Here is a 23305-nt window from a genome sequence, read left to right on the forward strand (position 1 = left end):
TAGCCGAAGCTTATAATTTGTAGCATGATACAACAATTGAGGTTATGTTTTTCTTACTCCCTCCCCCCCCCTTTGTCGTACCACCGGGGCTTTGGTGTTTGCCTTGTTTTGCCACTTTAACGTGCGTTTGGTGCGTGAAGGCACGCAGCTCCGATTGGTGTTTCTCCTTTGTTCTACTAATTTTGAAGTTAGGTGGTAGAAGGGAGGTGGGAAAGACTTAGCCTTTCCCGTTTTTTAGTGCCTGCGTCGGGTTGAGCTTTCTTCGCTACTGTTGGTTGCGGGAAAGTTGCTCATGTCCACCAACTACGCACTGGCGTCTCAGTGCCAGCTACGCCGTGATGAGTTAGGTGAGCTTTTAGCCCTTGCGACCATCGTGGAATCGCACAGCAAGATGCCAAGCTCCGTTGATGGTGGGGTCGGTAATAATAGTATTAGCACCGAATCATCGGACCGGAACGCCATCGTGGCTTTGTGGCATACCTTTCTCACTAGCGCACATGTACGCTCTCTGACGACTGATACGTTGGTGCGTGTGTCCATACCTAAAAGTAAGCAGCAATTACTTATCCACGATAACGAACATATTCGCCCAGCCGCTCAGTCAAGTGAATCGACGAAGAATAAACAACAGTATTATCGCCTGGGGAGCGTCATGACAATCGTACCACATCCTCGAGCAGTGCCAGAAAACCAGCAAACCACAGCGACTAACGCCAATGATGTCGGTACGGCGGCACACCTGTCCAGTTGGTTGCTTCAGATTAACTTTGGGGATGTGGCAGAACTTCTCAGCGCGAAATACGTGTCCAATGAGCCCTTTACGGCAGAGGAACACACAGTTTACGTGCGGTCGTATGTGGCTAAGTGCCTAAACTCGAATATTCCCCTTTCCTCCACAAGTTATGCAGAGGTTGTAGCGCGAAACGTTAAGGACATTCATCGTTTTGTAGAGGCTGTGAAAGTACATCGTAAAGGGAACGGGGAGACGGCTTTGCAACCCTCAAGCGGTGTTACTCTTGGAGCCACAAAACGATTGCGCTCTGAGGTGGGCGATGTCGGAGATGGGGTTGATAATGATTCTGACGATGATGACTTTACACACAGGACGGTGGGTAACGGATACGGTTCCGATAAGCATGACCGACAGGCGAAGTTGGTGGAAGACCAGGAGAGACGGCTCGTCGCTTTACGCCAGCATTTGAACAGCAAGAACAATGAACTTCAACGTCTCCTCCAAGCGCAGAAGCGCGCCGCCGCTGACCACCTAGCTCAACAGGAGCAATGGAACATAAAGGCAGAGTCTCAAGGAACTGCATTGCGACGAGCGGAGAAGGAGCTAGTGGAGGAACGTGCCAAACGGCAGCAACAGCAAGAGAAAACTGATAAGCTTATCACGCAACTGAAACGGCTAGCGGAGCAAACACGCAAGTTCAAGGACGTCTCTGACACCGTAGCAGAGTGGCTGTGTGTATCCTCCAGACAACCGGAGGAAGTGCGGGCGCGCGTGCAGGAAAAAATGGCAGAGAATAAGAATTAATACCCGCTCAAAATACTCTTTTTTTTTCTTCTATTTGTGCCTGCGTAATGGTTGTTATTCTCTCACAGTTGAATTCATCTCAATCTATTTTTATGCGGTTGTGATGTGACACCCTGTAACTTAACTACTCGGTTATAACTTGCGCGCCTCATATTTTCATAGCAACACTGTGACGTTCACATGTTTGCAACGCCATCTTCCCTTTTCTTTTCACGTTGATGACATCACTTATCACCGCAGTACACAACGTCTGCGTAAGCCCGGCTTCGGGGGCTCGTCCTGATGGCTGACCGAGCAGCTGTTGTGTTCCTTTTCGCTGAAGAAAAGCTACTGTTTCGCTACCCGTTCACCAATCCGTTCACCATAAACCTGGACAACAATACCACCACGACTGGTGTTGTTTCAGCGGCTGTCACCAATGAAAATCCGTGTACACAAGCCGACATTATCACATCTAGTGGTACTTCCACTAATCGGCTGCAGGTGCCCTCAACCGGGGGTGTAAGGTGTAAACCACGCAGTGCCCGCAGGACCTTATCAATGGCCGCCGTAGCTACGGCTTCGCCGAGTACAAAATGCAAAGCCGACGATGCTGACGATGAAGCTCCACGCTTAACTACCAGTATGCTGCCATCCAACTCCAATGCGGATTTGTCTGGGTGTCGAAGCGGGGCAAATAACTCGAATGATCGTGGCAACGGTAGTATAAAGGGAGGTGGAAGTGTCACATGCGTGGGAATAGAAACAGCAGTATTACTCCACTTACTTCGAGCCGGTTTTGTCGCATGTACGACGATTCAGTTTGCCGGAGTCACATTTCTCATATATCCTTTTCTTCCAGGATCCACGAAGTCGCACCAGGTGGCGTTGACCAGTTTGCGACCTCCCCGCGAGTCAAACGCGGATCCCACTGATGACAGAGAGGTGGATTCGCAACGTCAAGCGGATAGTGCACAGCGTGTGAAATTTCTAGCAGGCCAGAGGGATAATGAGAATTTTGCGACACCCGACCCGGCCCGTGTTGTTCTCGTAGTTGCGATGAGCCGTCCTGACTGCGACGATGGTCGCATAACTAATTTTGTGCAGATATTCATGAACGTACTTCTCCGGGAGGAGCTCCGGACGCGTTACGTGACGTGCCAGCTACACAAGATGGAAGGGTACCTACGTACTTGGAGAACGTGCGGCGACAAGGATGAAAGCGAGAGTTTGAAGAACTCTGCCGCTTTTTCTGGACCGAATAACGTCACGGGAGGAAACACCGCTTTGCATCCTCCGTCAGATTTGGAAATGTATGAGCGACTTTCGGAACGTGACGATTTGTCACTATGCAAAGAAATCACTCAACTTGTATGCTCTATCATGGCTGCAACGTCGAAAGGTCCCACCAACTCCACTGGAAACGCCTCCCCCACCACCACCAATCCTCCGAAAGCTCTTCTACATTCGTCCAAAATTGACTGTAAGGGCAGTGCCAACACAATTGGACTTGGTGAGTCAAGGGCTAATTATGGTATAACAACTGGGTTTACTATACGAGATCTTTTTGGCTTGCCAGTGGAGTTGCTTGCCGGCTATCGCGCAACTAAGCGTTGCCCGGCGTTCGCCAACGCACGACTCAATTCAAACTATATAGTCACAATTGAGGATGACAGCTTTGTCGAGAGGCTCGCGAAGCCCTACGGAGAAGCCGTCGGCCGACGAGCTGCGCAGCTTTTACCCCTTTCCGCCATATGGGCGGCTATCACAACCCTCCCACCACCACTGCGAGTGGGTACACTGTACCGTGAACTGGAGCGCACTTTTGCTGGCACCTCGCAGACTCGTCACGTGACTAAGTCCCAGCAGCATGGATCTTATACATATGTGACAAACAGTAGCACGAATACTTCCGGTGCTGCAGCCGAGGAGCAGAGTCATATTGCCGACTGCGACATTTTGGTCGTCGAGGCGGTAGAGTTCCTTCGAGCATGTGGTGTGTTGACGATAGATACAGAGCTCACAGTTATTTTCACTCATTGTGACATTTCTCCCGCATCGGGAGCTCCACACGTGCCAGAAGATAAAATAACGAGACCGTGCCGTCCGCAGCCATCTCAGTTGCCGCTGCGCATTTCAACCGTGCCGACCGCAGTTTGCTCGGCGGCATCAATCAGAATCATTCCGGCCTCAGCGATCTGTATGATGTTACTGGAGGGCCTTCGCCAGTCAGCTTCGTTTGGCTTCGACACACATCATGCGGGAGTCAGTTGTGAGCGCAGCGCACCCTCTACACAACCGGATGTAACTTCGAGGACACCTACTTCCATTTCGACGTTGAACAATACGTCACCCTCACCAACGCTCCCTCTTGAGATTGCTGGGTCGAGAGAAAGGGATACACACTCGTACAGTGTGTACTGTTCATGGGGAGATGCATGCCCAATATGTGAGGAGCTCGCCGCCGCTTCATACCTGTGGTCTGTTGGGGGTGCACCTGTTGGTCTAGTCTTTCCGTTTCTTAGCGCCCCCATTGTGGAGGCGGCGAACCGACGAGCCCGGCAGGGTGTCCACTCCTTTGACCGCGACTGCTGCAGCCTCTTAACTGACCAAGCGCCGTGGTTCACAAGTATGAAGCCGCTTAAAGCTGGTGTTACGCTAACGAGCACATCGCCGCATCAGCTCTACCGCGAGCTTGTAGATGGATACAATGAAGTAAACTCGCGAGGGGCCGCGGTACCGGAAGATGCCAAAGCTGGTTCTGAGAGTAAAGATAGGCATGGGGAGAAAGGAAACGGTAAGTTTAACGCACTGGGTCGGAAGACGTTGTTTGGGAGTGGCCGTGATTGCAGACGAAAGGACGGGGCTGGCGACTTTGAGGCTACTGTGCTTACGCCGGGTGGCACACCAGGAGACGCACGAGCTTGGTTGGCTGCGAACCGTGATGCCATTGAAAGTCGATTAAACGCGGAGAAACACCAACGTTGGTTACTGAGGGCGAGGATTGAGCGGTCGAAAGAGAGGCAGAGGGGCGGGGCAGGAGCTGTGTCTACCGGGAAATGTCGTGATGACGGGAACACAAATACCGGCGGACGTTCGAAGCGGCTCTCGCCGCAACCACACCAACGCTATCGCAAGCGGGAGGTGGTTACCTCGCGGTCTATACCGAACACGTATCTTCCACTAGCGCCCACAGCTCCGCTGAATTCAGCTAAATTTTTTACTCAACCACAGGCCCAGATGATGGAAGAGAGTGGGGAAGCATCTGCTTCGACTTTCCCGTACCTAGCTGATGATGGGCGCGCTGTTTCAGTTGAAGTTCTCATGCAGGTTGTTCTCCACCACACCGTCGCGCTACTCTGGGGTAAGGCGAGGATGAATGTCGATACGTTGTTGTGGATGTTGGAATGCAATTTGCGCCGTCTTCCCTCTTTTCTGGCTGGTGTGCGCCGGCAGAAGGCGGTCGTTGCGAACAGCGCAAATGGCATTGAGCAATTGGACGAAACTCCCGCACCGTCTGTGGGGGAGGAGTGCACACACGCACCGGCGCACCCATCTCAACAACGGTGCGGAAAGGGATGCAGCGAAGGGGGAGTGGAGGGGCGCCAAGAGAAGGAGGCAGATCTCCAGTTCCACCAGGCATCTGCAGTCTTTTCGGAGCTTCTACTTCTGGACAAACTGATGCAGTGCAGTCACCTAACTCTCGACGCGATACCCACTAAACTCCTGTTTCACGCAGTTGTGAACTCCTTCAGCGACGTTCTACTAATAGGACGTGGCGACTCCGGTTAGGGGAAGTATTACTGAGGCTCCGTCATGTGGGTACTCCTTTAATTTTTGATGCTGCGACAAAAAGTTGATATGTCATTCATTTCACCGCGTGGGGACACATCCGCACGGGGGTATTCGATTTCCGACGGAAAGGCTACGTAGACCGCTCCCTACTTGGCGCACACATATGCATGCCTTTGTCGTCATCACTGTGTGCCAAATTGAATAACCTGTAAGCTGTCACAGAGTTCACATTCTCCCTCCCTGGTATACACATTCGCTTCTCTGTTGTTGTTGTTTTCTTTTTCCCCCGTACATCGCGCGCCGGCTTGTCTCATTAAACTTACCACTCTCTTCTTGTGATGGATTGATTCTAATTAGGAGCAGGCTTCTACTCCCTCACCCTGTCGGTGCTGCACGCTTGATTGTGCACCGATATATACACCACAGCCTGCTTAGGTAGGGGCAGAGGGAGTACGCTCGCACCCACGTGGTGAGTGGGGGGTTCGTGCAGCACAGAAGGTTACGTGTGCTCCCCCGAGGCCTTGCTGAGGGAAGCGGCCCCCTCCCAAAAGTTAGTTTTTTTCAAAAAAAAAAAAGAGGGGGAATTACAGCGGCAGAGCAGTTAAAGTTAAGGGGAGAAGGGAAGGCGAGGAGACCTAACGGGAACCGCGTTAGTGGCAGTGACACCAAAGGAATATTGGGACTTGGGTTCAGGGTTGCCCACTAAAAGACTGGGAAACAGGAAGACGACTGTAAAGAGGTTAATAGGCTGCCGCGGCGAAGCAGGAAAGGGAAGATTAGACGCGGAGCTACCAAATCTGCCCGAATAAACGCTCGCAACAGTGCGTATACAGGGTAACTCTTCGATCCTGGTTGGCTTCCCTTGTTTTTTTTTTTGGAACACTGCTTTGGGCTATGATCCATGCCACCGGTGACTTTTGCATTGGAGCTCTTTTCGTTGGGTTATGGCTAGCGGCGTCGGTGTTGCCCTTCTCTCGAGTTGGCGCGATGCTTGAAGATAGGGATCACCCTTTCGCTGCTCCGTTGCATATGATGAAAGCTATTTTGTTAGTGGTGCTAGGGGCTTGGGCAATATGTTACGCGCTTATCGGTGAGCTTGGATTACTTTTCCCAGCAAACGTGTGGCGGTTTACGCCTGAGTTCTGCTTTTACGCCCTAGGTAGACACACTCTGCGTCAGGTAGCCATTTTGCTGTATTGTATCATCATATCCACGCCGGGTGCCGTGCTTTCATCCAAAGGACGCAGAAGATGTGAAACAAGGGAATGCGATGGGGCCGATATTGAACTAGATGAATTGCACAGCGGGAGAGAAGCGGTTGTCCCCATATTAAACTGCATTCATGGGGCCGTGGAGATGGGTCGCTCCGCGGGCAGTGACAGCTTCCGCGAGCCTCACATATCATTTAATGGGAGCCGCAGTCATCTCCCCTCTAGGACTAATCGTGATGATAACTCGAGGTTGCATTCTGCGGCAGCTCCTGCAGAATGGAACAACACTCATACCTATTCCCCATGTGAGAATGGTGTGGGTCCAGGGTACTTGCATGAGGGGGGTGTCGTGATGCCGAGTGATATCCACATTCAGTTGAAGCCTTCCTTGTCAGTTAGCGATACTGATAACTTCATGGACGGCCCTATCCCATCCTCTTCAGTGCACTTTCGTGATTCGGGAGCGAATCCAGCCTCCCAATTTCCACGAGGCTCGCGGGTAAACATGAACAGCAGCAGTTTCCCGCCGAGCCGCGTTCAGAACAATGAAGAATGTGGGATAAGACCTGGTGCGGCATCCCTCAGGGAAGCCGAGTCTTACACAGTGCCGCTCAACCAGCAAACTCTTGTGAGTGTGCACATTAGTGGTGGGGCAAGTTCAGCAACGAGAAAGCCCCCAAATAGCTTCAAAAGGAAACTCTGTTTCGTGCGCAATTGGCTGACTGGGGGTCCTCTGCCGACATTTGGCACTGATGATGAGGTTACTAGAGCTACGGACAAGTGCGGCCCCCTGGTTCACAGGTGGAAACGGTTAGTTTTATGGGATGCTGTGTTGAAGCTGCGCCTTGTGCTTTTGATGTGGATCATAACCTTCACACTGGTCGTCTATCTCGCCGTCGCGGCCTCTTTCGAAGATGTGCAGGACTGTCATGAACCCATATCTGAAACGGCGATCTGCTGGGTGAACCGTTCAGCGACTCCAGCACAACGCCTTCACCCCCCACGTTCCTTTACCACGATTTTTTTGTTCAGTGACGTCATACTGCTATTAGTATGGATGATATGTGGCGTGAGGTGCCTTCAAAACATCGGTAATATCACCGCAAAGCAAAAGTTCCGACGAGCCTACTTGATGGGTGCATCACTCATCATGCTGTCCATCACGTACTCCTGTTTCTCCATATTCGACCCACTGCGATACAACGGGATCGTGACGGTGGTTTTGCTCATCTTCAGGAACGTGTGTGACCTGTTGTTGATTCTGCTGCTGGTCGTACAGGTAGAGAATTCTAGCGGTCCGAAGCCGTCGTGGCTCATCTGGCTTAGAGGCACTGTGGTGTACGGAAAGTGATTGTGTGGAAGCAATGCGAGATTAGTCAGTGAGGAGGCACTGGCCGTGTGGTCTTGCCACACATATCGTAGGAACCGCTTAGTGTTACTTGTTTGCAGACATTTTTTTTCTGTCGTTGTGGGGTTTTGGTTGCCGCAAATATATATACATATACATATATCGGTTTCTCTGTATACGGGTGGGGATATTAATAACCCTTATACATGTGCATACGAGTAGGTGTGCGTGTGTGTGTGTGTGTGTGACGAACTCTTCGATTGAGTACAAGAAGTGGGGATATATCAAAAACAAAGTGAACTGGAAGAGACAGCGTTGAACTGAAACGGAACAAAACAAGGGCAACTAACGAAATTCTGCTCTTTGATGGTTTATGTGTGTATGTGTGCTTGTTTTATCTAACTACTCTCATTGGTTAACACGTTGCTCTCCCTCCCTCCCTCCAAGTACATACATGCATGTAGACACGCAAATGCATATTTGTACGTGTAACTCTAAAAAAGTAGCGTAACGGATGGTGGCGACGACCGGAGGCTAAACGAAATGTGCGTACGTGTTTGGACCAACGGTATCCAAGTAGTGGCGCAAAAGAAAGAGGAAGATATTTTCCGTGAAAAAAGAAAGTGATAGAAATGGTAATTTAAGGTGAAAAGAAGATGTACATAAAAAGTATATATTTTTATTGTTTGAAATGTGGTGGCGGCTGTGATGCGTTAAGTTGGTGTGAAGAAGTCAGATAGGAGCAAAACAGAACAAAACAAAGAGAATGGGTGAAAATGGTGGGGAAGGGACCCATACATGTGAGGGGCCGTCAGCTGTTCCGTTACAAGCGGATCCAGTTTGATAATTCTTCTCTTTTCGGAATGAGGGGGGTGAGTGATGAGTTTCTTTTTTCTTCCCCCTCCCCCTCTTCCACCACATTCTCCCTTAATCCTCTTTTGTATTTACTTCGCTCCATCTACTCTACATCGATGGATGCTGCTTCGATGAAAGAGTTTACTTGATGTAATGGAGATGTTGGCCATCGTGCCGCTAATTCACTGCGTGTGGTGGAAAAAAGAGGTGAAGGCACGTTACAGCTGACTACTGCTCCAGAAGAAGTGCTTGCCATTCCTCCTCATCCAGACGCGGATTCACTGGCTGCGGTTATCGTTAACCATTCGATGTCATCTGTGAATGTTCATCTTTTGGTATTTTAAGGGGAAGAAAAATGGAGATGGGCTCCTTTTGTTTGTTTGTTTGTTTTTGCTGTCGGTGCTGGCGTTGTTTTATTAATATATATATATATATATCCTTCCTCCGGTCTCATATTTTCTTTTTGTTTGCTTTGTTTCCTTTCTTCATGTCACTTGTTTCCAATATTACTAAGCTCAATTCCCGTTCTAATCCCTCTATTTCCCTCTTCTTTTCTTAATGTTTACTGTCAATTCCCTTTTTAAAGGGTTTCCACCTGTAATGGCTGCGTTTCGGTAGTCATTTAGTGAGATAAAGAAGAAGGCGTGTGAAGCGGGAGCCAAGTGACGATGAAAAGGGAAAAGGAAAAAAGGGAGGAGTAGTGGGGTGGTGGAAAGGAGGAGGAGGAGGAAGAGGAGGGGGGGGAAATAAAACAAAAACAAAAACAAATTTTATAGTTTTATTCCCTAGCATCCAGGGAAGTATCCGCTTTGTCCCCAGAATCTGAGTCCTACTGGCAACTTTAGTCAGGTACGCTAATGTTGGGCAACCCTTGGGATCGGGAAATTTGTTCTTTCTCTCTTGGAATTCAGTAGTAAGGTTAAACGCCTTCACGTATATATTTACTATATATACACACACACACACACACATTTTCTTTTCATCCCTCCTTCCCTCCCCATACACGTATACCTTTCCGAACCGCACACTTCTTTCTCCGCCATACTCTGCGTGTTGTGTGTGCATTACTGCTGTGCCAAGGTGTGACATTACGAATGGTTCTATTTTTGATCGCTTACTTTTACACAGCACTTTGCCGTTTGTCAACGTGAACACATTGTATGCTACGTATTTCTCTACCGTCTTCACTTCTTTCTTTACTTCTTATCCTGATTTTTCTTCACAATTTTGTAATCAAATCATCACTAGACTAGAGGTAACAAGTTTGCTTAGAGGAAGTTAACAGTTGGTGAAAGTTAGGAAGGAAAGTACAAGGGTAAAGTGAGTGTCAAACAAAAGAGTCCGCGTTAAACCTAGCGTAGGTACCCCGAGAAAGAAAAGAGATTAATAAGGAGGTGGAGGTTGAGGTAAAGTTTCAAGCGAAAAGAGAGAAAGAAAGAGGGAGGGAGAGAGAGAGAGAGAGAGAGAGAACGAAAGGAAAAAAAAGAGGATACCTTTAACTTTTGTACCTGTGGTGGATCGACGGAAGGGAGCATCAAATAAAGGAAAAGGAGGCAGCTTTTCATTTCCTTAAAGCAACAGGTGTGAAGGAGACACAAAGTTTGCAACCAACTGGTGGGTCGTATATACGAGGCCCTCAGGTGCGCACACATATAGGAAGGTTTACGTGAGAGGGAAGAACTACTTTATTGTGTTTCTTCACCTCCCTTCCTTTGCTGTTGCTGTGCTCCTTAACCATCGTTCTTTCAACGATCACATCTAGCGCTTGCGCGTATTTTTTTTTCTTTTTTCGGCTGATTCACACATTCAGACGGTGATTTTTTTTTGTTTGTTTGTTTCCTTTAGAACACTGCATTAACCCACGGCGATTTCACCCGAAGAGTGAGAAAGAAAACAACAACACCCGAGGAGACGAAGACAAAGCAAGACACGGAGAGAAAGTACGGCACTTGCTTCGTCTGATAGATCACTAAAACAAGAAACAAAGAGTATTTACTACAAAACAACCACAATGGATAGCATAAGCTCTGGTCTAACCCACAGAGCTGGTCTCCAGCAATACCCCTCAGGACTAGTAAATGTCCACGTAAACAACAATCCCAAAATCAACAACGGCGCATGTTCCAACATGACACCGAGGGAATCCACAAACAGCGCCCGTCGTTCGGGAAGCAAACGTGACAGAGAAACAGCCGACACTGCTGACGACGGCCGCAACAAAAACAATCAATCGATAACAGGAACAACCGCCACCACGACGAGTACTGCAAAACACAGCGAAATGCAACCACCACCAAAGAAAAAGAAGGTGACGTATGCCCTGCCAAATCAGAGTCGTGAGGAGGGTCACTTCTACGTTGTGTTGGGAGAAGATATCGATGCATCAACGGGTCGCTTTAAAATACTATCGCTGCTCGGTGAGGGTACATTCGGGAAAGTTGTGGAAGCATGGGACCGGAAGCGGAAAGAGTATTGTGCGGTAAAAATAGTACGTAATGTGCCAAAATACACTCGCGATGCGAAAATTGAAATTCAGTTCATGGAACGTGTTCGACTCTCCGATGTGGAGGACCGTTTCCCTTTAATGAAAATCCAGCGTTACTTCCAGAATGAAACGGGTCATATGTGTATTGTGATGCCCAAGTACGGGCCATGCTTATTAGATTGGATAATGAAACATGGTCCTTTCAATCATCGCCATTTGGCACAGATTATCTTCCAAGTTGGTGCGGCACTGGATTACTTCCACACGGAACTTCATCTCATGCATACGGACCTGAAGCCGGAGAATATTTTAATGGAATCTGGTGATACTTCGGTAGACCCAATGACACACAGAGCATTACCCCCTGAACCATGCCGTGTGCGCATTTGTGATCTCGGCGGTTGTTGTGACGAGCGCCATAGCCGCACAGCAATTGTGTCAACACGTCACTACCGCAGTCCTGAAGTTGTGTTGAGCCTTGGATGGATGTATTCAACAGATCTGTGGTCGATGGGATGTATCATTTATGAACTTTATACTGGGAAACTGTTGTATGATACTCATGACAATTTGGAGCACCTGCACTTAATGGAGAAGACGCTTGGACGCCTTCCTGCCGACTGGTCTGTGCGGTGTGGCACGCAAGAGGCTCGTGACCTCTTTACTGCTGCAGGTACATTACAACCATGCAAAGATCCCAAACATATCGCTCGCATTGCACGTGCCCGCCCCGTGCGGGAAGTTATTACTGAACCACTTTTGTGTGACCTCATTCTAAACTTGCTGCATTATGACCGTCAGAGGCGTCTGAATGCTCGACAAATGATGAGTCACGCGTATGTGCATAAATACTTTCCCGAGTGCCGCCAGCATCCCAACCACGTGGACAACCGCTCTAAACTCCCCCCAACCCCTGTCATGTAATCCGTTGTTAACTAATCTGTGAGATGTTCATTTGAACCATTGTTCAGTTCTTTGAGGTTATGAGCGTTAAATGCTTTTATTCCCTTTGTGTCGGCCATTACTCTTTTTTCGTATGTGTGTGCGTGTGTTTGTGTGGAGGGGTTACTTTATTTCATTCATTCCCCTGCCAAGTTGTTCTTTTTTGTTCTGTTTTTGTTTTGTTTCAGTTGTTTATTGTTGGTTCTTCTCATTTTGTTTTTTGTTGTATGTGTTATGGCGTGCACACGTTGGTGTGATTAAGGTGCCTAAAGGTGATGAAGGGAGAAAAGGAGATGAGGGAGAAGTTTGTTTTTGTTTTTCTCATTTACAAAAATTTATTTGGTGAAGTGAGCAGGACTTCTTTATTTTCAATGTTTCAATGACTGCCCCACTGAGTAGTGGAGGTGGGTAATTAATTTAAAAAAAAACAATGAAAAAAATTAGAAAATGGTTGAGCGACCGAAAAGAAACCCCGCTTTTTCCCGATGCTGTTGCCGATTTTGTTTGAATCCATTGGTGTAAAAGTATTTAGTAAAATGCTCTGTTCGTTTTGTTTTTATCGAATGGAGAATAATTGTTTGTTGTGGTCTTATTATTATTGTTATCATTTTATATTTCTTCCTTGCTCCACAAATGTACACGCGCAGATCTTCCAGACGTTATTTAAGGAAAGAGAAAGTGGAAGATATGGTCGACCCTTCACCATTTCAGTAAAACAAAAAAAAGAAAGAAAGAAAACTCGACAAGCGATCGTGCGGCGTTTTTGCAAAAGAAAATATGACAGTGGTTAATAGAAGGAACTGACCAGCAAAAAAAAAAAAGGTTAAGTAAGCGAGCGGCAAGCGCATATTTGTTGAGGTTTCGATAAAAATATCAGAGATATGAATATGGATATGAATTCCAGAGGCAAGTGAGGATTTCCTGTTCTCGTGTTTCTCTGTATGTATTTCCTTTTTTTTTCTCTCTCTCTCTTTGCTGCCGTTTGCATTTGTGTGGATGAATGTGTCAGTACTTATTCGGTTTCTTTACTCCCCGAAAGGGGCACACATCGACATCAGTTTTGTGGCATTATCTCCGCCCATTGTTTCACTCTCTTCGTTTGTTTTGTGTTTTGTTCGTGCTTTTTTTTCCACCCCCCCCCAACATTATCGGCACTCAGTTTTATATGCAGCATAAAATGGAGATGTTATCTTTATTATTACTGTTATTATTATTATTATTGGTTTTTGTTATTGTTATTGTTCACCACTCCCTTTTCCTCCTCTTTTATACCTCCTTTTCTTCATCCCTTTTCATTCCCCTCTACAAACATTGAGCTGCAGTTGTGCTTCTCCCATGGCAGGCAGTTCTGAATATTCCTTACAAAGGCTCAGTTCTCAAACACACGTACGCGCGAGCAGAACCATAAGCGATTGGTGCGCTTTCTGCTTCTTGACTTGCCGTTCGTTCCTGTTGTTTTTTTTTCCCCCTTTCTCTCTCTCTCTCTCTGTCTGTCTTTCTTTCTTTTTAATATGCCAGATGCGAGAGCGGGGACAAACGCCTTTAAAGTTGTCTAGGTGTATTTTTTCTTTTTTTACCCTTCTTTATATCTTTTGATTGTTTGTCTGTCCGTTTTATTTATATCCATTTTTAGACAAGTGGTTAATCCTCATTAATCACTTGTGTCAGTTCCCTCCTCCTCCTCCTCCTTTTCGCTCTTCTGTTTTCGTTTTATTTTTCCTGTTACTTGGAGAACACCCCGTACCAAAACCAACGCGATTTCTGTTTGTTTGTTTGTTTGTTCCATTTGGTGCATTTGTGTTCGAATGCAGGTTCATATGAAAATACTCACCTCTTTGCTCGGTTTGGTTTGATGTCGTTTTTATTGCTGTTGTTACTGTTTTTTGATGTTTTTCTTTTTCTTTTCTTCTTCTCTCTCCTCCCTTTCTCTCTTCCGTTATTATTACCATCACCAACCACCATTCGTGTTCCCAGAAAAATACCTTTTGTTGAGGTTTAAGCGGCTTTGTGTACTGGTTTTCCTTTTGTGCATATATGTGTGCACGTGTGTTTCTGTGTTTCGGCTTGCCTCCAATAATTTCATCCCGCTCTCCCCGCTCTTTTTTTCTTCCCCCTCCCCTTTTGCCATTATTCCTTTCTTTCGTAGCCTTCTTTTCGAGTTTCTCTTGGCCCATCCTCACGTTTCTTTTTTCTTTTGTTTTTTTTTTTGGTTCAATGCGGTGGAGTGAAGTGGCTCGAAGGGAAGGGGAAAGAAAGGGAATGTAGAAGTGAAGGGGAGACTGGAGTAAAAGGAAAAGGAAAAGGGAAGCGGTGCGGTTTGGTGGATACAAATGTATTGAGTTTCTTAGGGCTCGAGGAGATGAACTTGTTTTTTGGGGGGGGGAGGGGACATAAATATAAGAAATCAGGTGGAAGATACGGCAGGGGATTATTGAACTTCAAAAGAGGTTAGAGTCAGAGGGAAAAGGAGTGGCAATGATAATAATAAAAATAATAATAATATGGGAAGAAGTGGTGTGAGGATGCAGACGAAACTAATGGAAGTGTACCACCCCGTCGTCGTATATAGTGTGAGTCAGTTTGTTGAAGAATCGTTAGGATGTTTCATAGGCTCATTAGACCAAGGCAGCAAACGTTCCTTTTTTACTTTTTTTTTCTTTTGTGGAGGGTTAAACAAGTAATGGTGGCAGCCTTGCGTCACCCTCATTCCACACCACTCTGCCAAATCACCCACACACCTTTACTATCCCATCCTGTATGGATTTACGAGAGTGCGCTGCGTATGAGAAGGGTTTAAGTCAGTTGCATGATAGTAAGCGATAATGATGTGGGTATAATGTTCTGTCCTCACAATTCATACGTCTCCTGCCCTCAGTATTTTTTTTCTCTCTGCTCCGCTATTTTCTCTCGCTACGTGCTAACATTTTGTTGGTGCACTTTGTTTGGTCTTGCGTGCAGTGGAATAATAGGAACCGCATTTTCTTTATTAGGGTAGATGCCGAGGCCACTCCGAGAACTGTTGGAGCGAAAGCAGGCAATAGAGGTTATCCCGGGTGTACTGTACTTCACTTCAGTGAGTGAGCGACTGCATGATATTGAAGCGGAACTTAATAATTCCCCCACCCCGCAGGAGGACACATGTAATGTCAACAGTGCGATGAAGGCGCCTAATTTTGGGGATTTTGCATTCGCGGCACCGCCTTCATTGCATTCGGAAAGTGTCCCCAGCGCGGCAATTCAAGGGGCGAACGTGATTGGGGAAGATCTTCAAGTGAAAATTCCTCACGGTTTCCGTGGCAGTGTCGCTAACAACGGTGCGTTTCAACGCCGCCTGCGTGAGCGCTTAGGTGAAGGCGGTGGCTGCTACGGGGTTCTGGAGGATGACGCATTTTATTTCACCCTTGGAAACGGACCGAGATTTCAGTACCAACCATTTTTTGCTGATTTCGGGCCCCTAGGACTCGACTGCGTTACTGCACTTTCGAGATACTTGAAATCGCTGTTGGAGTTGTGCGCTTCCTTCAGGTCCGACGACAATGATTCCAACCAAGAAATGAAGGCTTCACAGAATAATGTATTTGACTTTGTGCACTTCAATACAAATGAGTCGTTAAGCGGTGGCTTACTGTGGGGAGGTATAAGCGAACACGTTATTCCCGTCGTCTTCTGCAGTGGATTAGGCAACCATGAGCGAGCAAATGCCGCGTGCCTCCTTGCTTGCTTTTGTGTGGCTGGACTGCGCTGGAGTGCGGCTGAGACGTGGCGCATCTTTCAGGAGGCGTTTCCGCCGATTATAAGTTTCCGTGATGCAAGCTATGGCGTGTCAACCTTTCCGCTCTCCTTGTCGGACATCCTTGGCGGGCTGCAGCGTGCCGTGGAACTCGGTTGGTATGATCCCAATACTTTTGATCTTCAGGAATACGACAGGCTGCGCATTTATGACTGCTGTTGGATTATACCGAAAGCCTTGTTAACATTTTCTTCACCAGTAAGCGGGGATCCGAATCGGGACCCCGTGATGTATGCAAAACTGTTTCAGGAACTGAGGGTGGCGGGTGTCGTGCGTCTTAACGAGCCCCTCTACGATCGGCACGCGTTTCTTTCGCGCGGTATTCAGCACGAGGATTTGGAGTTTCCCGATGGAACCGCTCCGAACGATGCGATCATAAATCGATTTATGGAGGTGGTTGATCCCATTCTAAGCGTCCAACCGCCGGCGACGCACTCAGATGCGCGAAAGAGGGCAACAAAGGAGCGGGAAACATCGGATTCAGTGGACCTTCATCCGAAGGGCAGAGAAGATGTACGTTTTCGTGGGAGGCTGAAAAGCGACAGCCGCGGTGGTGCGGTCGCTGTGCACTGCCATGCTGGTTTGGGTCGAACAGGAACCATAGCATGCACATATATTATTAGGCGTTATGGCTTCACGGCCCGCGGTGCGGTCGGTTGGACAAGGTTGTGTCGTCCGGGGAGTGTAATGGGCGCACAACACATGTTTCTGGAGAAGTTCGAGCGGAGGCTATTGCGTCCCGTTAAATCGCTCGATTTTCTCCATGCTCAACGTCATTTGCGAGTTGTAGGGTCGGGTGTGGTTAGCCATCTTAGCGCTTACTCATACCAAACTCACAAACTGAGGCACACATCGTCCATGAATGAGTCTGTCACATCCTTATCGCTTTCGCTGTCAGGGCTCTCGGGGCACTCCACGCGCTCACCCTCTGGCCAATGTGAGCCCCTTTCCCTCGCAACTCCCGCTCCATCAGCGAACATGAATAGGGGGAAACGCCCTTCACGTGTCGTGATTCGTGGTCGTAACTCACAGTGTAGCACTTCGCAAGGGTCCCATGTGAATAACAACCGCCGCTCTCCCGTTGCCGAAGCTCTAAGAGCAAACCCCATTGCAGCATTACGAGCGCTGGTGACAAATAGCGGCAGAAGTCACAACTCCACAGACTTAGATAGAGAAGAAGTGCGCCGTCTTCCCGACGGCGGTTGTGGTGATTCTCTGGGGACAACTACTGTATCCGGTGTGCCGCTGCATTCATCACTTCAAAGTCGGCGTCCTCGTGGAAGAACCTCGTGTGTAACCCCACCGCGGGTACAAGCACTTGTAAATGAGTCGCGTCGTCACTTGAATGCGCGACTCAGTGTATTATCCGTTGGAAATGAGGGGAAAGGTACGAGCCCGGACGAAAGATATGATTTGGCTCCGGAAGTGAAGTGTTGTCTCCCAACCGCCGTCGGCCCCAAGGGTGAAAACCTCCTCGCAGTAAACGCCACTGCACTCGGGTTCTTCGCTGCAACAGGATGTACAAACGGAGGTGCGAACCCCTTCACACCACGTGTGTGTCACACATCCCCACGCGAGGCACGGGCTCTCCCTTCCGCTCAGTTTCAAAAAGGGGCAGCAGACCCCGGCTGGGGAGGGCGGGTTGTATTCCTCCAACCTTAAGATGTTATTTTTGTGTGTGTCCATGCTCGCTGGTGAGATACTACGTGTGGTTTGTGCGTTGGCAAATGTGGAGGACCGGTATTTGTAGGTTTTGTTGTGGAGCGACTTCTGTAGTTGTGTGCACTTTGAATTTTCGCTTTACAACCTCTGCCGCTTTAAATCCTCTTTTTCTTTTTGACTGACTTAGAACGGGACATGCCCGTCTGTTGTTCAACAAATCCTTTGTTCCTAGTTTGCTTCTTCCATTTTACCCTCTTCTCTATGGGATCACTATAACAACTGGTGAGGGCCCTTTTGTAAACCCCGGAGTTCCCCCCCCTCCCTTGTTTTTCCTCATTGTTGTGATCCCGCTGTTTTCTCCCCTCTTTTTGTATTTTCTTTTGTTCATTATTCGGGCTCGTGGCGTCCTGCCCTAACGCATAGGCCAACATGTAATACATCCACTGCGTTGCATTTAATTGGAGTGCTTTTGTTCCTTCGACTTACATTTCCACCACCACCCCTTTTTGGCCCTGTTACCGCAACTCCATCCATTTCAGAAGTAAACTTTGTTCGAGCATTTCTACCGTATACCACGGTTCAGATAAAGTGAATTCAAAAGAAAACGTGGACCGAAGAAAAATACAAGGAATAAAGTGTGAATATATAGTTTTAGGTGCTCAGGTATGTATCGTTTTCCCCCCATTTCAATTCTGTTATTGTTTGTTTGTTTGTTTTTCTTTCTGCTGCTTTGTGTTCTTGTGGGTGTAGGGAGGGGTACCTTAAATTCTTAACAGTAACTCTTAAAAACCACCATCATTTGTGTAACCCAGTGGTTGTGCGCGTAGTCGCCCTTTTTCTTCCCTCATGTCGTGTATGAAACTGTGTATCTGAAGGAGTGGAAAGGAAAGAGAGAGGGGGGGGGAGAGACAAGATGCACCAATGATGCAGAGAAAATGACGTAAGTAAATTCTGTGATGGGCCTTTTTCCATTCAAGAAGACGGGATATACAACTCACATATTATGAAGCAACTGACTTGAGAAGCAGCACCGGTAAGATACGGCATGCATATACGCAGTGGGGACAACGTTTTGAGAGCATGCTTCCCAAGTAGTGAGGTTGCATATATATATATATATACAAATGTACGTACATAAGTCTATTGAATAAAGTTCTTTGTTTTCTCACACTTTTTTATTTTCTGTGTTCTTTGCGCTTACTAAATTCTTGTCCGTTTGTCAATGCAATGTTGTTCTATATCACTCCCTTTCCTCATAGTGAAGTAATGAGAGTAGAGGAGCAACGTCAGTTGTTTCTAGCAGCGAAGGAGGCGCAGTTGGTGCGCAATGAGGCAACACAAATAATTCTATCAGATGCCTCCCACCACAGTGCTCTGCACGGTGCCTTCGTACGTGTGCTAGTGGAACTGCCAGATCAATCAGATAGCTACATCATAGCGCGTGTCGGAGCGGTTACGACGGGCGAACCATATGATGGATTTTCCCACAATACAAGCACTAGAACGGACAAGTATCTAGTTCTGGTGCTTCCACACAGTTTGGCGAGCATCAATGGGACGCAATACCAACTGAATAGTATCAGTAACTCACCAATGACGGAAGATGAGTTCAATCTCTGGCTCAGCACGATGCAAGAACCCGGAAGTGTGCCAGCTTGTGCGTACAGGGGCGTTGTTGAAGATACCGATGCCCATCTGTACCTTGAAAGCAGCAAAATCCCCTCGAGGCAAGAGCTGCTTGCAATTGGGGGGCGCATTCACGCCCTGGGCTCAGCAGCCAGTCAAAACAGCAGGAACCCTAACAGTCGTCGACGACGCTCTAACAATGGGTCCTCGGAGCAATCGCTTCAGCAACCGGAGTGGATGCCAAAGGAACAACAGATGGCGATACCCAGGATCTCGAGTGGAAATGGCGCTACCTTGGGCTCTATCGCGGGGATGCAGGACTACAGCGCTTTTATGGCAAATCCTACTGGAGGTGCAGGACCTCAAAACGGTGCTAACTTCAATCATACTAACAGCGATCCCTTGCCATCGACGGCGGGAGTTACAGAAGGGACCAACGAGCCCTCATTATTCGTTGAACCGACAACGCCGCGGCCCGCGTCGGCAACAGAGCAGGAGCTAGATCTCCCGTCAAGACATCAAATCCGGCAAGACATTCTCAACAAACTGAATCACCGTAGTGTTGTCTTCCCGCAAAACATCGACGAATTAAAACTTTCACAGCTACGACTAGTGGAGCGGGATATGATTGAGTACCTTGAGCACGTACGCGATGTTCTCTCAAGCAAACAGGAAAACTGTGTCGTTTGTTTGGACCATGTGCCCACCGTCATATCGCTACCGTGTCGCCATAAGGTACTATGCCGTCTCTGTGCGTCGGCGGTTAGCACCTGCCCTGTGTGTCGCAGTCACTTGTTTGAACTGTTTGAGCCCAAAGAAATTTGATGCAAGCCCTCCTAGAAGGTCGCCGCACATCATTTCTCTGTTTACCTTTGCTTCTTTTTCTGTTCTTCTTCCCTTTGTTTTACCTTCTCTATATTCTTCAATGGCCCATCGTCTCTCTTCCCATTCCCATCCCCAATAAACCCCCTACACGCATACACACTTAACAGCCTTATTGTTTTGGTTGCTGTTGTCAGTCCTTTGTTTTATCCATTTTGTTTTCTGGCGTTTCTGCCGGACCTTGGTGCTTACAACGGCCGTTAGGCGGGTGGTGATGAGTGGGTAACATTAGAAGTGTTTGCGCATGTGCATCGAACTGTGGGGAAAAGAAAGGGCAGAGGAACGAGAAAAAGACAAAAAGGAGATGTGAAATAAGTGGACCAAGTAAACTTAAAAGAAAGACAAAAATGGGTAAAGTACCTTGTCAACATTGTGTGGAGCAATGCGAACGTGTGAATGGAAAAAGGAAGAACAAGGAAGTAAAATGCAAAAAAAAAAAAAGTCAAAAAGAGAAAGGGGAAAGAAACAAGTTGTGCCAATGGAACTGAGTAGATCTACACAGTGCCACGTTGCAGAGAGGACCCGCCTGTGTGATCTGTACATTTTCGTGTATATATATATATATATATATATATATCAATATTTAAGACATGCCTTTGTTTTTTTTATTGTTGTTCCTCTGGGGAGCCGATGTTGTTACCTATAGCAATTTAGGGAACACTTTTCAATCTGTGCATGCCTGTGTTCGCTAGCGGTTCGCGTGGTTGGACCCCTTCTCTCGGACGTCAGATATACATTATTATTATTATTTTCTTTCTTCTTTTGTCTGATTGTTTTTTGGTGTCACTCAATATATACTAGTATTGATGGCAAACGGGTTATCATGTTGAAAGGGAGGGGATGCATTATTTTATTTTGTTTCCCTTCCCCTTGTTGGTGGATTGCTTGCGCACTTCGTGTATGAAGTGGCGGAAGTGAGGATGACAAGCCACTTTATTTTGTCTGGAGGAGCAAAGTTTTCACGGGCACATTGTGCTGAAACCCACTTAAAAAGTAAGTAATCCGTAGGGAGCACCGAGAAACAGTTGAGTGTCGTTTTCTTTCATAACATTTTGGCACCTTTCCGGCGGATCGGCAATCGATGCGCTTCGCGTGGAACTGTTCGAGGGACGATTGATATTTATTTGGCTTGCCGTCTTGACGTAAGGTCTTCTTTCCCACCGTAACATTGTTGTAATTAGCGGATGCATTGCATCCGTTTGTGCGCTATCACTGTCATCACTCAGGTTCTTTCGGTAGCGTTCATAAAACGAAAGGAAAGGTAGCGGGTAACTTCCATTATGGTGATGATTTAAAAGGTGTTGTGCACAGCGTTAAGGTTCAAAGAAGAAAAAAAAATCATTTCCAATGAAAAGGTTGGGAAGGGCGAGTAGAGGGTTGCTACTCGCCGGGAGCATTTCTCCCCACGTGGCAACTTGGCTTTGTGAGAACTAAGTGCACTGAATGTATGGGTGCCCGTGCCATTACTTTGTATGTTCTCTTTCTCTCCAATATCTTTCATTATCTTCATAGCTTGCCAATGGCTGAGATGACGGAGGCGCCAAGTACCGGTCACGGGAACCCGATAGAGGTTGGTTCTGAGGCACCTCCAGGCATCGATCCGATGTACTATGCCCTAAGCCTTCTTCGCCGTCGCCGACTGGAGGAATGTGTTGCCATCTCTTCCCGCTCTCTCGCCACCCTTGTATCTAGTGGGAACTCAGCTGAGAAAAAGGCGTGTGGGCAAAGTCCAAACGATGGGCACATTGAAAGGACCGTCACGCGATTTTGGTCCATACAAATGAAGGCGCTTGCGCAGCAAAACTGGTTTGAGGAAATTGATGTGGACGACGATGGCGTTAACGACGTGCTCCTGGATGGCGAGCAAACCGTTCCATCGAATGCAACTGCGGTTGGTACATCACTTGGCGGAGGTCAGCCACCGGCGGCTGCGAATCCTGGAAAACCACCAAGCAGAATGTCTTGCGGTAAGGGTACAATGAGACCCCTTAGTAGCCGCTGCGGCTTTGCGCGACCGGGGACACACAGCGCTCGTCTGGGGAGTTCTTCCATGAGTCCTGTCACGGCACGACTTGCCCGTGTAGGGACGGCGTCGCTGCAATCGGTTCCGGGTGGAACACACCTAGACTTGCAGAAGCTGGACGTGGTAAAGTACGTACAGGACAAACCCATAGTAGCGAAACTGCTTTGTGATTATCTTTTGCATGTGGCCCACCGGCCACGAATGGTTCTGGAACTATGTAATTATATTCTTTCACAAGAAGAACAGCGGAACTGGTGGTGGCTATCCCGTCTTGGGCAGGCGCATTATCGTTTAGGACAGCTTCGCGAGGCAGAGCAGCAATTCAAGTCCGCCCTTGCATTGCAGGAGAACGTAATGGATGTATTGCGGTTAGCGAAGGTTTTTGTCCGCATGGATCAACCCCTTAAAGCATTGGAGGTGTTGTCAGGTGCCTCCAGCAAAAACGTGACGGATCACCATCTGCGTATCGCCATGGCGCGGCTGTACGAAGAGTTGCAGGATAAAGAGAAGTCCTGCGACATGTATCGTCGCGTGCTGCAACTAGACAGCACCAACGTAGAAGCAATTGCTTGTATTGCAGCACACCACTTTTATGAAAATCAGCAACCGGAAGTAGCCCTTCGTTTGTATCGCCGTTTACTGCAGATGGGAGTGCAGACAACAGAATTGTGGAATAACCTCGGTCTCTGCTGCTTTTACAGCTCACAATATGACATTGCTCTCAGCTGTCTCCAGCGGGCTGCAGCCGTCGCCCCCGATGACGAATCGCTGTCGGATGTATGGTTTAACATTGGGCACGTGGGAATTGCCACTGGGGACCTGTCCCTTGCCGAGCGCGCCTTTCGTGTTGCAGTGGCCGCCAACCCACAACGTGCCGAGGCACTAAATAACCTAGCGGTGTTGCAGCTACGAGCCGGGAATGTGGAGGCAGCGTACAGCGACATTACCATGGCACTCGCCGTGCAGCCCCTGCAACTTGAGTCCCTTTACAACGCAGCGCTTATTGCATACTCTTCGGGATTCTTTGAACAGGCATACGCACAGCTTCAGCGTGCGCTGGATGTGTGTCCCGATCACCCCGAGAGCGTTGGCCTTCAAGCAGAAATTCGAAAAATACTTGCGGCCCCCTAACTAAGCCAAGTTGGTGACCCTCAATACACGATCATACAT

General features: G+C 47.9%; 11 protein-coding genes across 11 annotated transcripts; 8 read left to right on the forward strand and 3 right to left on the reverse strand.

The window, feature by feature from the left end:
- Positions 1-292: 292 nt before the first annotated feature.
- On the forward strand, positions 293-1537 carry TbgDal_XI13820 (hypothetical protein, conserved; the record flags this gene model as incomplete). The annotated part of the gene is made up of 1 exon (XM_011782225.1): positions 293-1537. One exon carries the CDS (start codon positions 293-295, stop codon positions 1535-1537), a length of 1245 nt encoding a protein of 414 aa, XP_011780527.1.
- Positions 1538-1819: 282 nt separating this feature from the next.
- On the forward strand, positions 1820-5308 carry TbgDal_XI13830 (hypothetical protein, conserved; the record flags this gene model as incomplete). The annotated part of the gene is made up of 1 exon (XM_011782226.1): positions 1820-5308. The coding sequence occupies one exon, from the start codon at positions 1820-1822 to the stop codon at positions 5306-5308; it is 3489 nt and encodes a 1162-aa protein (XP_011780528.1).
- Positions 5309-6205: 897 nt separating this feature from the next.
- TbgDal_XI13840 (hypothetical protein, conserved) lies at positions 6206-7873 on the forward strand (the record flags this gene model as incomplete). Its single annotated transcript, XM_011782227.1, has 1 exon — positions 6206-7873. One exon carries the CDS (start codon positions 6206-6208, stop codon positions 7871-7873), a length of 1668 nt encoding a protein of 555 aa, XP_011780529.1.
- Positions 7874-9343: 1470 nt separating this feature from the next.
- On the reverse strand, positions 9344-9814 carry TbgDal_XI13850 (hypothetical protein, unlikely; the record flags this gene model as incomplete). Its single annotated transcript, XM_011782228.1, has 1 exon — positions 9344-9814. The coding sequence occupies one exon, from the start codon at positions 9812-9814 to the stop codon at positions 9344-9346; it is 471 nt and encodes a 156-aa protein (XP_011780530.1).
- Positions 9815-10077: 263 nt separating this feature from the next.
- On the reverse strand, positions 10078-10377 carry TbgDal_XI13860 (hypothetical protein, unlikely; the record flags this gene model as incomplete). Its single annotated transcript, XM_011782229.1, has 1 exon — positions 10078-10377. The coding sequence occupies one exon, from the start codon at positions 10375-10377 to the stop codon at positions 10078-10080; it is 300 nt and encodes a 99-aa protein (XP_011780531.1).
- A 359-nt stretch (positions 10378-10736) lies between these two features.
- TbgDal_XI13870 (protein kinase, putative) lies at positions 10737-12134 on the forward strand (the record flags this gene model as incomplete). Its single annotated transcript, XM_011782230.1, has 1 exon — positions 10737-12134. One exon carries the CDS (start codon positions 10737-10739, stop codon positions 12132-12134), a length of 1398 nt encoding a protein of 465 aa, XP_011780532.1.
- A 959-nt stretch (positions 12135-13093) lies between these two features.
- TbgDal_XI13880 (hypothetical protein, unlikely) lies at positions 13094-13504 on the forward strand (the record flags this gene model as incomplete). Its single annotated transcript, XM_011782231.1, has 1 exon — positions 13094-13504. The coding sequence occupies one exon, from the start codon at positions 13094-13096 to the stop codon at positions 13502-13504; it is 411 nt and encodes a 136-aa protein (XP_011780533.1).
- A 312-nt stretch (positions 13505-13816) lies between these two features.
- Positions 13817-14326, reverse strand: TbgDal_XI13890 (hypothetical protein, unlikely; the record flags this gene model as incomplete). Its single annotated transcript, XM_011782232.1, has 1 exon — positions 13817-14326. One exon carries the CDS (start codon positions 14324-14326, stop codon positions 13817-13819), a length of 510 nt encoding a protein of 169 aa, XP_011780534.1.
- An 821-nt stretch (positions 14327-15147) lies between these two features.
- Positions 15148-17604, forward strand: TbgDal_XI13900 (tyrosine phosphatase, putative; the record flags this gene model as incomplete). Its single annotated transcript, XM_011782233.1, has 1 exon — positions 15148-17604. The coding sequence occupies one exon, from the start codon at positions 15148-15150 to the stop codon at positions 17602-17604; it is 2457 nt and encodes an 818-aa protein (XP_011780535.1).
- A 1227-nt stretch (positions 17605-18831) lies between these two features.
- TbgDal_XI13910 (hypothetical protein, conserved) lies at positions 18832-20055 on the forward strand (the record flags this gene model as incomplete). The annotated part of the gene is made up of 1 exon (XM_011782234.1): positions 18832-20055. The coding sequence occupies one exon, from the start codon at positions 18832-18834 to the stop codon at positions 20053-20055; it is 1224 nt and encodes a 407-aa protein (XP_011780536.1).
- Positions 20056-21559: 1504 nt separating this feature from the next.
- Positions 21560-23266, forward strand: TbgDal_XI13920 (hypothetical protein, conserved; the record flags this gene model as incomplete). The annotated part of the gene is made up of 1 exon (XM_011782235.1): positions 21560-23266. The coding sequence occupies one exon, from the start codon at positions 21560-21562 to the stop codon at positions 23264-23266; it is 1707 nt and encodes a 568-aa protein (XP_011780537.1).
- Between the last annotated feature and the right edge of the window lie 39 nt (positions 23267-23305).

This window comes from Trypanosoma brucei, chromosome 11 (assembly GCF_000210295.1).
Source record: "Trypanosoma brucei gambiense DAL972 chromosome 11, complete sequence".
In the NCBI taxonomy this organism is placed as follows: Eukaryota; Euglenozoa; class Kinetoplastea; order Trypanosomatida; family Trypanosomatidae; genus Trypanosoma; species Trypanosoma brucei.